A 14,949-nucleotide genomic window follows, 5' to 3' on the forward strand; every position below is an offset into this window, starting at 1 on the left:
ATGTGTAGTCACCACTGAATTTAGATCCTTACTTAAAAATGTCTGACTTTGATAAAGAAGTTAATTTCAACACAACTGTTTTTTTTACATGTTGACATTAAAAAAATTGAGCTTTTTACTGCCCTGAGTCTTTACTGCTGAGCAGGTTTCTCCTTCGTTGACCTGAAGGAATCGAGTCCATTGCTCCCTGTACATCTCTGACATGGACACCTAGCAGTCTGGACTTGGCTGCCAGTCTTGTGCCTCCTCCTGAATGTGTTAGGTTGTTGGTTTTGTATGATTTAAGTCATGCGACCTCTGCTCGGGTGAAATTCCATAGTCGAGTATGAGGCTGCGGTATGCATCCAGGCGCTATTTCAAGGTGAAACAGACGGAAGGAGTGACGGCCAGGGCAGCAGGCTAGGCATGTCACAGAGGTCTGGGCAGCCATCAATTTGTCAGGATGTCACCAGACTCTAAGCTGGTTGAGAAAGCCACGCACGTAAACACACACTCAATCCCAGGGATAAGCAGGGAAGGATTTGGCTCAAGATGGCCACTAATGTATTTAGTAGGACAGGTGCTTGGCTGAAAGCTGCTGCGCTAAAGATGATGATCGGAAGCCGGCTATTAATTATTTCTAGAAGGTTGTCTGTTTCCAGTGATGACGAAGATATAGTATGCAAACTGTTTTAGTTCTTCTCGTTATTAACATGATGCATGCTTATGTCATGCTGGCATGCGATGCCCTCTGTTGCTCTGTGATCAGGACAATGAGTTTAAATAGCGACTTTCAGGTGACAACTTTGTTTATGCAGCTCCACAAACAAGTCAGTACACTGACAGGCCTTTAATGTCACCAGTAGGTAAAACAAATGCTAGTGTTTAATAAGAGGTTCTTGGGTAATTCCCAATCTCTGTTTTTAGAAAGCCTTTTCCATAGATTCCCATTTCCTCCAGGCCAGGCATGCCCAAAGCCGCTGTCCTGCAGGTTTTAGAGATTCCCTGCTTCAGCACCGCTAATCTTAATGATACCTGATTTTGCTGAACTGAAATCAATGTGCTGAAGAAGGGAAACCTGCAGGACAGCAGCCTGCGAGGACCGACTTACGCCTGCCTGCTCTACAATCATGGCCACCAGCGTGATTTTTTTCCTCTGTTATGAAAATTGGTTAATAAGAATTTAATGCTGGAACAGAGTTCACAAAGAAACAAAAGACAAGGCTCTTATAGCAGCTATTAACATTTAGCAAGGTTAACACAGCTAGTATCACTAAAAGACTCTCTGAAGGTGCGTTCACACCAATCCAGAATTTTGCAGCTGGAGGATTTAGATGTTATTTCTATGTAGCGGAGAAGCTCTGCAAGGTGGTGAGAGGTGAAGATTGCAAATCATACAAGGCGAATGCTTTTAGTGAGTACAGCGAAGTGAGAGTGCTGCTGCACCTGCAGGGTACACCAGGTGAAATTTACAGGAGTAGGAAAAAAAAAGAACTTTTGTAAATATCATCCTTGGGGAAAGCAATCGGATGTGTGTTTGAAGTTGGGTGTGAATGCATAATGAGCGTTTATACTCTCTTAGATGTAAATTCTTGGCTGTTAGCTTTTCTAAATGCAGCATAACAAAGCTTAAAAACATCAACATTTAGAACACCAAAAGATCTGTTCTCCATTCAACCTTCCTGTTATCTTCTGAAAGTCTTACTCTCTCTTCTTTAGCTGCCTGAATGAACAGCAGACATTTAAACAGATTGTTAACATCTCTTTGCTTCCTCTGATATCATATAACCACGTTATGGACACTGAAAACAGCCAACTTTAGGTCGTATCTTATGGTAACGGAAGATTTTTATCTATTTATTTAATACTTAATGAAGACCATTCATCCCACAAACAAAAAAATAGATTTTTGAGTTTTTCAACTGACCAATTTTAATCAGTAAATCAACCATGAACAAGGACCATTTCTGCCTTTATTTTCAACAAAAACGCTTAAAAACAGAATTAGGTCTCCACACCAAATAGTTTAAACAGTTTTCGTGAATTTTTCCATCTGAATCACTGCTGTGTCCCTTTAACTACAAAGGAAGATAGCAGCTATGATACATGGCTTACTCCCAGATAACGACCCATTTCTCCCACTGGGTCCCGTTACATACCCCCACCCCCTTTAATGAAGGGCTTTCCTGTCCGCTCACACATACACAGCTGACCGTCCCAAAGCCTCGCCGTACGTTCCTCGCTTTTATTGCCAGCTTTTGTTCCTCTGATCACAAACACACACCGACCTCATCCACCCCCCACCCGTGTTCTGCCAACGAGGTGCACTAGTTAGAAACTACATTACCACCGAAACACTGACAAACAGCAGGGCTCTGCATTTCCAAGAACCCAAGAGGGAGTTGCACTTATTTGTTTTCAGGATGAAGAAGACTGACAAATGAACCCCCATGGGAGGGAAGCTGGCGGATACTTCTCCTTTCTTCTTCTCCGCTCTGCATGGCCCTGGAGTGTTCATTATGACCAGAATAGACACCTTTTTTTTAACGCCTTAGCACATTCTCAAAACAAGCTGTGGACCTGAGGGACGGCGAGGTGCAGCAGGAGAGTTGGGGATTCCTCCTCTGGCCGTCTGCTGCAGGGGGAGTGGTTTGCCAGCAGCAGGCTCTCTCCTGACCGATAATAGCATTTGGAAGTGGAGAAGATTGACGTGGATTAGGGAGATGGCTGCGGGGCTCTTCTGGTTGCCCAGTGCACCTTGAGGGCTAAAGGGATGTTTTAACGTTACAGATGGTTTACATAACGGAAAACATTAACTTGAAACTTTTCGCTCTTCTGAAGCGTTGGTTGTTTCTTATGTTCAAGCTGATCTCCTCTGACCCTGATAAGAATCGCGGCTCTGAATGGAGCAGCGATTGCTCGCTGAGCGTTTCTCTGCTAATGATGGATGCTCTGTCAGATCAGCCGGCTCCCGCTGGAGCTGGGCCGATGGGAGAGGTTTGTCAGGGAGATGGACGCCCCCGGTGACAGCTGGCTGCTGTCTCCACCCAGGGGACCTGGGGCCCGTCTAGAGCTTTTTGGCAGGTAAAGGATTTAGTTGGTTTCAGGAGGAGGGAGGGGGGACCCTTGTAAAAAAAAAAAAACAACCCATGAGGCCCCTGGAGCGTTAATTACAGTTTATGTATGCACTGTCATTCCCCATGAGCCTCTCTACCTCTGGAGCTGAGTGCTGATCTCTGAGGATGAGGTCCCTGCAGAGGAATACCCTGGATGGAGCTTATTATCTATTGTTCAGTGTGGCTTCAACACCGCAGACATTATGACTTTTTTATTTGGGCTAATTTGCTGCAATTACTGAAATGTCATCAAATGAAATCTGGCCGGACTGATGGGCGTCTTTCTTACATCAATGTTTCTTTGAGAATCGGTCATTGTACTGCAGCCAAAACCTCCAGCATTGTTTTTATGTATATTAGAGTTAATGTTGTAACAGTGACTTATTAAATGTCCAAACTCTGCCAGCTTAGATTTACAGATTTTAAATGAAGTGGCACTGAGTAAAATCTACAGAAACTTGGGATTTTAAAAACAACTCAGATCTACCTTCTGTCTCCTTGAACCCCAGTCGGCCTCAGCAGATGGCCGCTCACACTGAGCCTGGTTCTGCTGGAGGTTTCTCCCTGTTTTTACTCTCCACTGTCGCTACAAGCATGCTTAGTGTGAGGGATTGTATTTGAGTCAATGAGTCGATGCAATCATCTGGTTTTCCTTAGATAGAAAACTTTGAATCAATCTGACTGTATGATCTGGTGAACTGTAAAGTGCCTTGAGATGACATGTGTTGTGAATATAGAAATAGACTGAATTGAATAGAACATGTCCGTTTTATCTTCAGTATCTTCATTTTGGGTCTTGTGTATTTTTTTTTTTATTTTGGGTCCAGTTTTTGTTACTAAAGTTGCATATTTTCACATTTTTTTCTCCTTTTTCTGCTTTAGGTCCTGATTTTGGCATCAATGCAGTCTCCACCAATGGCAGCCGGGAGCCTCACGGCCCGGGCCTCCTCCAGGTGTCAGGCCTAGAGAGGAGCCAGGAAAGGAGCCAGGAGAGCTGCAAGGATCCGCAGCCTCCTGAATCCAGCACCTTGAATCCAGCTCTTCCCTCGCCACAGCCTGAGGGAACCGTCTTCCAGGCCCAATCCCCTCCACAGACCCTGACAAACGGCTCGGACCAGGCTCCGGCTCCAACCCGCTCACTTCCACACTCGGAGGCTCTCCCCACGCCTCGGACACCTGCAGCTCTGCCTCTCGCCCAGGGCCAGGAGACCTCACCGCCCCCTCTTCCCCGGCCCCAGCTACAGCCTGAACACCCTACCCACACTAGGCGTCAGCCCACCCCAAACCTTCACCCACACCCTCCATCTCCTGCCCTTCCGACCCACCACCCTCACCAGCAGCACCCTAATCAGACGGGGCCTCATCGGCCCCCATCGCGCTGCAACCCCAGGCCCCTTTCTGCCTACAACGGCCTCAACGGCCACAGGTAAGGTGCTCTGCCTCTCTCCTGTCATAAAACATTTTGCTGTATATTCTAAAAAAAACTCAATTCTGCTGTTTTTTTCTAAGCTATTATATATAATTTTTTCTTGTCTTTTTTTGGAAGATTTCAATTTTTTTCTTTAATTGAATTTTACAAATTGCTTTCTTGTCACACTGTGTTTCACAGGTCACATTTTCGTCCATTCAGGCTCGTTTTAGACCAATAAGAACGTTGCTAACGTTCATGCAGACAAATAGAAATGTATCTTTCCGCCCCCAGAAGTGAAGATAATTTCTGTGAAACGTAATTTAAAAGGAATGCAATTTTATAAAACTTCTATAAAACTGAAATTTGAAGAAAAAAAATCTGAAAAAGTAAAAACAAATGTGAAAAAACTAAATCTGAAAAAAAAATGTAAGAAATAAATATCAGAAAACTCAAATTTACTCTTAAGACATTCTTTTGCTTTTTTTTTAGATATTATTTTACTTAATTCTAGAATGTTCAGTGCATACACTGCAAGAACTATCTAGAAATAAGTAAATTAAAATTCTTAAATTAAGTATATTTACCGTTAATTTGAGTAGGTAAATTAGATTCCCAATGGAATGAGTATTTTCACTCTTAAAATAAGATAATTAGATAATATGCACTTGTAATAAGGCAATGCAATTGTTTTTTTTCTTGTTTTAAATATAAATTGTCTTGTTCAATTAGCAAAGTGTCTCACTTACCTCCTCAATTCAAGAAAAAATGCAATTATTTTAAGAAAAAGTGACTTATTTAGATTTAAATTTTTTGCAGTCTGATCAGGCTCCCATGTTTGAACAGAACATGAAATGTTTGAGTTTAAATAACATCTTTAAGTAAAATGTTTTTGAGTTGGTTTTAATTAACAATTTGAATTCAACTGAAATCTGAAAGGAGGATTAATCCCCTTTAATCCCTCTCGTTAATTATAATTTATTTAGAATGAGTGAAGCCCAACCTCTCTGCTCAGATATGGGATAATCCAGCCTGATTTCCAGCGTACGTCCATGTTAGTCCACCACGTCCCACAAGGCTGTCGGTAATCTGAGACTTCTTCAGAACCGGCTCCGTCCCATCAACAGCTTTGCCTCGCAGGCTCCTGGGACTTGGCTTTGCCTGCGTCTCCCTGTGCCAGCTTACAAGGCTTGCCAGCACGGCAACATGGCCTGGCACCCACTGTGCATAATCACGGCCGGGGCCCACAGAGAGGAGCGAGCACTGCAAATGAGCTTTTAGGCTTAAAGCAGAGAGCTGTGGAGACACAGGCTCTGTGACGGCCCCTGGGGGAAAACCCACGCACACATTCAGAAAGGCTGTTTGCTAACATGCTTGCACACCCCTCTATCCCTCTCATCCCATTTCCCATGCACATATTCTCTACCTGGCTCCGGAGGAAGCGCCGTTCAAAGACAGATGCTCGCTCTGTGGTTTGCCAGCGGTGCTTGTTTTGCATCCAGGGGTGTTGCGAATTTGGTATTTTTTCAGTTTACTTCAGTTTCTGTGAAAACCCCGAAGTCAGGCAAGGAGGCGTTTTTTGTAAATGGCATTGGAGGTGTGAAAACAGCGTACTGGGAATTGAATGTGGAAACAGATGGAGTTGAGGGGATGTGTGTTAACAAGTGTTAAATGCGACTAATCAAGTGTGGCTTAACTTCAACGTCCTTCTCCTGTTTTCTTCTTTATCCAGCAGCAGCAGGAGCAGCACCCCAGGCACCAAGCTGCACGGATCCTCTGCTTCCTCCTTGCACCTTCCCAACCAGCCGCCTGCTCCGGCGGCAGCTGCATTCCCTCTGCCTCTGGCTGCCAACCAGAGCGCCCCCCACGGCTTCCCGTCTGCACTGCAGCCCTCGCCACATCCTCACCACCCCAATATGTTTGCGACTCCAGCAGCATTGCCCCCACCACCGCCACTGACATCTAGCACCCTGCCGGTACCTGGACATCCTGCTGCTGGGAGTGCCTATTCAGGTAAAGGCATCACAGGATTAACCCTAAAGCGCACCATATTTGTGCAACTCATTTATCAAGACAGGATATTTTCATAAGTTGAAGGCATTTGATCTGCAGAAACATTTGCACCAAATAAATGATAAGATGGTGATCCGTTTGAGGAGAAATGCTCAGCTCTGCATCTTTTCTATGTATATGCAGAAGGCCTAATGATAAAGGTGGTACAGTAGCAGCCACTCAAAACGGCCCTTCCCAGTCAAACGCCCGCAGAATGGCAGCCCAGTTCCTGCAACTTGCAGAAAAATCCCCTCCATGAACCCAACATGTTTTTTTACTCTGACTCCACCCTCTCACTGAATTACAGGGTCTAACCAGGAGATGATGCTTCTCTTTGGATCTTAATGTCCACAAAACATGACAAAAAGAATATTTTGGTACAAAGATTGATATTTAAAAAGGAATTGTAGGGGACCAACTACTGTATGGCTCAACGCCCAGGGAGGCTGAGCCATACAGTAGGTGTCAGAATTTCCATCTGGGTGTTACTTTATGTAGCAAGTCAGAAAACCTGTTGGTAGCATTCAAGCCAAAAACTACTAAAGAGGATTAGGGCCACTGAAAAAATAAAAAAAAAGTTAACTGATTTTTTAATATTATTTCAGTTTAAAAAGGGAAAAAAGTCATAATTCTTACTTTAATCTTAGAATTTGAATCATAAGCTTAAAGGGCAACCCGAAGGAAGAGATGTGGGAGGACTCTAACTGTTAGCTTCACTGACAAAGATGTGAGTTGTTTGGGAAGGCCAGTAACACATTGGTGGAACATGGCGGAATTAGGTGACTTTTTACGTGCCTGAGGGGTCCTCAGTGATGCTGTTTCATTACTATAAAAGCAGAAGGTGATTAAAACAAGAGCTAGTTTAGTCTCTAGACAAGGCTAAAGCTTGATGCTAACATGTTTGTTAGCTATCAGAATTTAGTCAGAATTCTGAGAATTCATATTAAACTGAAATAATATTTAAAAATCAGTTAACTTTTTTATTTTTTCAGTGGCCCTAATCCTCTTCCATAAAAAACTATAATAACTAATTTAATCAAATGAGATTTTCACATTATTTGGCTTTCGGGTTTATGACACAACTCTTATAGGAGCAGCCATATTGGATTCTCGACCTTCCACTTTTCTGTCAGAATTCTGATTCAGGAGGCAATCTGCAATAAAATATGACTTCTTTGAGTAAAAAGACATTGTACCAAAGCACACCACAGTGCACACCATCGAAAACACTGTACACTGTATGGAGCTGACAGCCCAAAAGCAAGGAATATTGAGGTATCTGGGCTTTTCCAGTTAATTTTCTCTCATTTCCACTTGTTGTATGATGCACTCGCACAGCAGCAGGTGATAATAATTCACAATACATTTCTCTACATAACTGGTGACATTAATTCCACAAAGATAGTACTGATTTTGTTTAGTTGGTCGCTTTTTTTTTCCAAGCGTTGTATTTAATGAAAGACATACATGTCACTTAAAAATGTAATGGCTGTAAAATTAAATGTCTCACTGCATAATTAAAAAAAAAAAAAATATATATATATATATATATATATATATATATATATATATATATATAAAAATAAAATTGTTAGCATTATTTTAAAAATTTCCTTTTTTTAAATTTAATGTAACAATTCTATGTGGGTTTTTTTGGGGGGGTCACCAGTCCTATTTTTGAAGTTAGAGGCTGAAATGTTTAGGAAATGCTGCTATAAAGGATACCAGTGTTTTAAAACACATCTCGACAATTTTAGACTGATCAAACTTCAAATGCATTTTATTACTTTGCAGAGAAATTATTTTAAATGCTTTTAGGTGAGTGGTGTTAGGAGCCCTCCCAACACAGAGGCTAAATGTGTGTTTCCTTTTTCACTAGAGCTCAAGAAATCAGTATCTTCGATACAGAATGAAGACATTTGGATTTTGCTGAAAAGTTACTAATGAAAATGTAATAATTCCAGCAGCTCTCCCTTCCCAATAAGGTTAAAGATAAAAAATATGGCAGCGATGTGGAATAGAAGGGGCAGGTTACACTGGAGGAGAGGCCGTCTCTAATGTCAGCGCTCTTGTTGAATTTGGGAGAAAAGCTCCTGATTACTTGGAAATCCATCCTGCCTCCACAGGCTTGGTAAATGTTATTAGAACAGATGCTGCCGTCTCAGAGGGGCTCTAGTGTATCAAATCACAGCGTTTGACAGGTCCAGCAGTCAGACAAATCTAATCTTCTTGGGCTTTGCCTAAATTCAACATGACATGCTGATAATCCTGTTCATTTCCTGCTTATTTAGTGTAACTTTGTCATAGCTGCTTCAGAGAAGTTCATACATCTGGTTTAATATCATTCCAGCCTTTGTGGAAAACACAGAATTAATGCAAACAAATGTGATAATTATAGATTTAAATATAGTACTTTAATATCCCAACATAAAAATTAATATTAAACCAAAGCTGCAATGCTCCACATATTCTAAATTATATATATTCACATTCTAAAATTAATATTTTTATAACTAATATGTCGCTGTCAGACGGAAACCTCGTATGTCCAAAACCATAAAGTTTACAGGAAATTGTAAAAAGAGCGACAGCGGAAGAGTCCAATGGAGTAACGAGATTAAGTCCCAACCTTTTTTCAACACTTTTAATTGGTTAATATTTTCCAAAACATACGTTCGCACGTGGGGACTGACCAATCGTATCAATTTATGAAGAAAAAAAAAAAAAGTCCAAAATGGGAGTTACAAAATAAAGTTAACTGATTTTTAAATAACAACAAGTCAGAAACAAGTCAGAATTCTGACTTTAATCTGGGGATAAGATGTGAGTTAATTTTATGTACACATTGGTGGAAAATGACAAAATTAGGCAACTTTTTACGTGCCTGAGGGGTCCCTGGTGATGCTATTTCATTAATGGAAGAGCAGAAGGTGATTACAAAAGAGAGCTAGTTTAGTCAGATTAAAGTCAGAATTCTGAGAAAAAAGTCAGATTTCTGCATGTGTTGGATTCCATAAAATATTACTGTAATGTTTAAGGTAAGCCAGCAGGTGGCCGTGGCATCAACAGTGAAGAACATGAAGAAACACAAAGATTAATGAATCTGAGCCAGGATAAAATGAGAGAGAAAATAAGTAATGTTCTCGTACTTTTACTCTCCTCGTACTCGTCATCTCCCACTTATCTTGGAACAGACAGCTCCTCTCTGAGAAGCCTATAAATGTCAAACATAAAATAAAATAAATATGGCATTTAATTTTATATTATTGATTTCATTGATTTTAATTATTCATATCTAATAATTAAACCATACATAAAAATACACAAAAAGAGGACAATAAAACAGACATATTAAGCTTTTAAACAGAAAATAGTACTTTGTTTGTGAATCATTCAAGTTGCCAGAGAGACTTAAAGCAGGAAGACTGAATGTTGTGGAGTCGATGTGAAGGAGTTAGAAACGTTCTCAGCATTTTCACAGGAAATACACACAGAAGCAGGTTTAGCAATGCCCGCTGTGCTAAACTGTAATTGCTCAAATGAAACGCAGGAGAAATGTCCACAAACAGCTAATGGCTGCTCATTTTAGAGATCCGTTATATTACTTCCCTGTAGAGAGAAATCAGGATGACATTATAAGGAGAACATGAAGTTCTGAACTTTGCCTTTAAATTAGGCTTTGAGCCGGCCGAACTATCGATTATAGACTGATATTTATCCACAGATCATATCTACCTCTGTTATGATCTGAAAATCCTCCACTGGTGCCATCCGGGGTGTTGATGGCAGCAGCACAGCTGATATTTCTCTCCAGGATGGAGTCACAGCCAAAGTGAGAAGTACTTTCAGTCGACTGGTTGTTAAAGCTGTTGTCGTTCTTCTTTATTCCAGAACAAGACCTTCTCCGTCAGGAGCTGAACACGCGATTCCTGGCCTCCCAGAGCGCAGACCGCGGCGCCTCGCTGGGCCCTCCCCCCTACCTGCGAACAGAGTTCCACCAGCACCAACATCAGCATCAGCACCAACACACCCACCAGCACACGCACCAGCACACGTTCACGCCCTTCCCCCACGCCATCATGCCCACCCCAGCACCGCCCATGGTGCGTACCCCAACCAGAAATGTGAGGATAAGTAGAACGCACCTGTGTTGGGCTGAGGGGTTTTTGTGTTTTTTGTTGGGGGTGTTGTGTTGTGGACGTGATGTGCCGGCAGCAGGAGGCGGTCATGGTCCATGCTGCTTTGTTCTATGATGACTGTGTGTGTACCCCAAACCAGTTCCTTTATTCTCCCAGAAATAAAAAACACGTTATTCCTGTTTTTTCTGGCATATTCTAGAACTCCGGGGCCTTGACTGCTCTTATTTTCTAAATTGGAAATAAGTTGCCCAAAGCCTGTAAAATTCAGAGCCAGCTTTCAGAACATAATACTCTTAATTCATTCTGAATTTAATGACATCATTTGGTCCCGTTTGGGGGTTTTCATTACTGGCAAATGCGCTGCGTTTGAGCCGCTGCTGTCTGTTAGAAACGACCACAGGCAGTGGGTGCCTGACATAAATACTCAAGCATTCATAACTGCATGGCCCCGCTGAGCATGGGCTTGGCTCTAAAGATACCTCAAAGGCATCACGGCGAAGCCTCTGACAGCTAATGAGGCCATAAAAAGCCTCTTTATGGCCACAGTGTTTAGTCTCCACTGTGGAAATGTCCGCCCTGAGCTTACAGCCGAACGAGAGCCAGCCCACTCTGGTTTACAAGGTCTTCACATGATCACAAACAGGGAGAATAAAACAGGCTGGCTCAGGGAGCCGTTTGACTTGAGTCTCATTTCCCGTCTTCCATCTTGTTTTGTTTGCATGGGCTTCGTTCTCTAATGTAGTTTGTGATGTTTGAAATCAAATAAGCTGGGGGGGGTTTGTTTGATTTTCCTCTTGGTAATAATTCATGAAGTTTGACTTCTCCTCTTACGTTTCTGTACTTCGCTCTCTTTCATTTTTTCCTACAGTTTGACAAATACCCAACAAAAGTCGATCCCTTCTACAGGCACAGTGTGAGTTTCCCTACTGCATGCCATCTCCTCCTGTATGTTCCTGTGACGCTTTCCTTTCAGCAGCTAATGTGGAATTGTGATTGTTACTGGTAAAACATAACTAATTGAATTTAATGTTACTTCATTGAAAAAATAACTCGGTTACTTTGTTGATTACACGCCCAAAAGTGATAATCTATTGTTGAAATAATTTTTTTGTTAAAATTCTTACAAATAAATGCTCAAAACAGCAGCATTTCTTCCAATGCGGCTGTTTTTCTTTTAGTTTGTGCTGGGACTCCATCCTGCTGATTTCCTCTGCCTCTTTGACAGCAGCTGCTCATTGTTCTGACCTTTATTTCCCTCCTTTGTAAAAACTAAAACCACCAATATAAATTATCTTATTCCCTCTTTCTGTACACTCGCAACTTTCTTATCATACATTCCTAATATTGGCACGATTTTACCTAATTAAGCCAGACTAAGACTAAGTTAGACTAAAAGAATATAATACAAGTACTGAAAGAAGCATACATTATTTTAGGGAGTTTATGAATTTTACACTGAACCATGAATTCCCGGATTTTGTAGCATTACATCTTTTCTTGTCCAGATTAAAAATCTGCATTATCCGTTGTAAAAACTTTAAAGTCATAGGGAAGTCATGTTTAAATGTCAAATCATTCTGGCTTAAACATGTATATAAACGTTCTCTTTATCAGACTATATTATCCCAAAATTTAGCAAATTTGTATTTTTTTTTTTAAATCCTGTATTAAAATCAGTTTTTTTTTTTTTTTTCATTATCTTATACAGGCCAGTTAGTTATACGTCAGCCTGAACACCTGAATTCGGCCAATCATATATCAACGATCATCTTTCAATCAAATTTTTTTGGTCATAGCATCTTGATCATATGTCGCAGCTAATATACGCAGTGGTTGAAATAAGAATCATTTACTTTACCATTGAGTTACGTCCCAGTGACTCATCCACGACCTCCGACACTAAACTCTCCTCCTCTTGCATGTTTCCTCTGTTCATAGCGTTCCTTGACAGTGTGGTTTCTAAGTCACCAATTTAGTGCTACTTGGTCCCAATGGAATTTCCCATTGGGAACCTACTAGCACTAAGTTGCTAACTAGTTAGCAAGATGCTTCCAACAAACCGGCCACAACCGAACTTGCTTGCGAACCTTCCGCCACAGCAATCCCGCCCCCTTGATAAACGACCAGTCACGTTCACTTTATTCACTCGTGTAAAGTCGTGCAACACTGGGGAGAATTCGGAAATGCAACGATTTGAACAGCTGTTTCCCTACGACTTTAAGCTTTTTTTTGGCTTTGACCTGAAACTGGAACTTCCATTTTATGCTGGTTAAGCTGGACAGGCTATGATGGCTTTTTCCTCACTAGTGTTTATGTCTTACCTGCTCCCCTCCCTAACATTATTCTTAAAGCTCTTCATGGAGAGTTTTCTTGTTCTTAACATCTGCTTCCTCTGTATACTCCTTTCTTTTCCACGCACCAAGCTATAGAGAGCTTTGCTTACCAGATATCCAAAAGTTACCAAAAATTAGTTTCAGCAAATCGGTTGGATTTCTTATGATGGAAGAATTTTAGAAGTAAAGCTATTGTCTCGCTGGGCTGATCTGTTTGACCAGATTGGTTGTAGTGTAGGGCTGTAATGTGCTTGTGCTGTCCCACTCTAATGCGCATGTCCAATCTGAATAAATGCTACCAGTTGGTTCCTTCTTGATCACCATTTAGAGGCCATCTCCTGCCCCTGGTTGGTATCTTCTAACCCTCCCTGTTTATTTTTTCATTTGCAGCTTTTCCACTCATACCCTCCAGCCATGTCCGGCCTCCCACCTGTCATTCCCCCTACTGGACCCTTCAGCTCCCTGCAGGGTGCCTTCCAACCCAAGGTAAGATGCCACTATGAGATGCTGTGATAATTAGCGCCATCTGGACACAAGCATTCATATTGTTGAATTCATCTGTTGCCTGTTTGTTTCTTGGTGGGTTAGCAGCAATACCTGTCATGTTTTAGACATTTTACAATTATAAGATAAAGGCCAAATGGTTAAGAATAAACATCTTTAATTTCTAAATTTGTAATATGACGCTTTTATCTAATTCAGCATCAATCAGAGTATCCCAGAAGTAGACAGAGTTTTAAATTGAGCATGTCCCTTGAACTGGAACTCGGTTAACTGATCGTTCGGACAGATGATCATTTCCCTGTTGGTCCACTGCGCTTTGTGTTCTTTGTTGTTAGTCGCAACAGCGGGCTGCTGTGACAGCAAATCCCATAATGCTTTGAGAGAAGAGATCTCCACGCAAAGCTTTCTGGGATATATCTGCCTCTTCTATAGGCCTTTCTTTATACAATTCGTAGAGACTTTTTCTCTTACGACCCTCGGCCATTTTGAAAGAACCGCACTCAGAAAGGTGAGCTTCATTGACTGTCTGAAACCGTAGCTCACCACAGATACACTCCTGAAAGTGCGCAAAAAAAAGATAGCTACCATTAATATCTGGGCACAGTGGGTTTAAGGATTAAAAAGGTTTCAGATTTGTTCTATTAAAATTTTACTCTTCTGGTCACAGGTTTTTGTGTTTGCATCTCTAAAAATGTGGTAGTGTCAGGGTTTTTTAGGTTCTTTTTTCATGTTTCCTATAAATTCATCACATCATACCTCAAATCAAAGACAAAGAAAAATCTAACCATTTCTTTTCTCTGTAGACATCTAATCCATTGGATGTTTCCACCAGACCTGGGGCGGTCCCTCACACATTCTTACAAAAGGACCCCAGGGTAAGAAAGTCTGCTCACAGTGTCGGGTCATATTTTCAGCCCTAAATGACGTAAGTATTTAACTAACCTATTTGCATCTTTTCCTCTCTCTCTCTCATAGCTGACGGATCCATTTCGGCCTATTCTAAGGGTGAGTCAGCTCAGTTCATCCATACACTTTTTTGTTTTGTTTCCCCATCATCACCTCACCAAGTGAACCATGACTGGCAGGATGGAAAGGCCTTAATATGCTCAAATTATCCAGCACACAGAGGAATCCCTATGCTGTTACTAAACAAATCTATGGGTGTGTTTGTGAAGCTGAAAACAGCGAAACAAAAAATCCTCTCTGGACTGGCTTTTAACATTTGATGATTCATATAAATTGAATGGAAATTTGCTTCTTGTGTAAATCCACTCTGTGGGATGTTCATAATTGTACTTGCTGAGGCTAACTAGCAAAAATGAGTCAGAAATTATCTATTATTGTTAAATAATTGGATTTTCTGCACTGACCTCAAGAGTGGGTTGGCTTGTTCAATTCAATTTCAATTCAGTTTATTT

At 41.3% G+C, this 14,949-nt stretch overlaps 1 protein-coding gene across 1 annotated transcript in view; it reads left to right on the forward strand.

Annotated features, from left to right (window-relative positions):
* auts2 (autism susceptibility candidate 2) overlaps positions 1-14,949 on the forward strand; it is a 463,702-nt gene that overhangs the window by 442,192 nt on the left and 6,561 nt on the right. Inside the window, exons 5-11 of the mRNA XM_015389339.1 lie at positions 3,978-4,521; positions 6,236-6,516; positions 10,447-10,679; positions 11,563-11,607; positions 13,418-13,513; positions 14,335-14,406; positions 14,507-14,598. Coding sequence (XP_015244825.1) covers positions 3,978-4,521; positions 6,236-6,516; positions 10,447-10,679; positions 11,563-11,607; positions 13,418-13,513; positions 14,335-14,406; positions 14,507-14,598 — 1,363 coding nt within the window. The remainder of the gene's footprint in view (positions 1-3,977; positions 4,522-6,235; positions 6,517-10,446; positions 10,680-11,562; positions 11,608-13,417; positions 13,514-14,334; positions 14,407-14,506; positions 14,599-14,949) is intronic.

Source organism: Cyprinodon variegatus, unplaced genomic scaffold (genome assembly GCF_000732505.1).
Source record: "Cyprinodon variegatus isolate N-32 unplaced genomic scaffold, C_variegatus-1.0 Scaffold455, whole genome shotgun sequence".
NCBI classification, from domain to species: domain Eukaryota; kingdom Metazoa; phylum Chordata; class Actinopteri; order Cyprinodontiformes; family Cyprinodontidae; genus Cyprinodon; species Cyprinodon variegatus.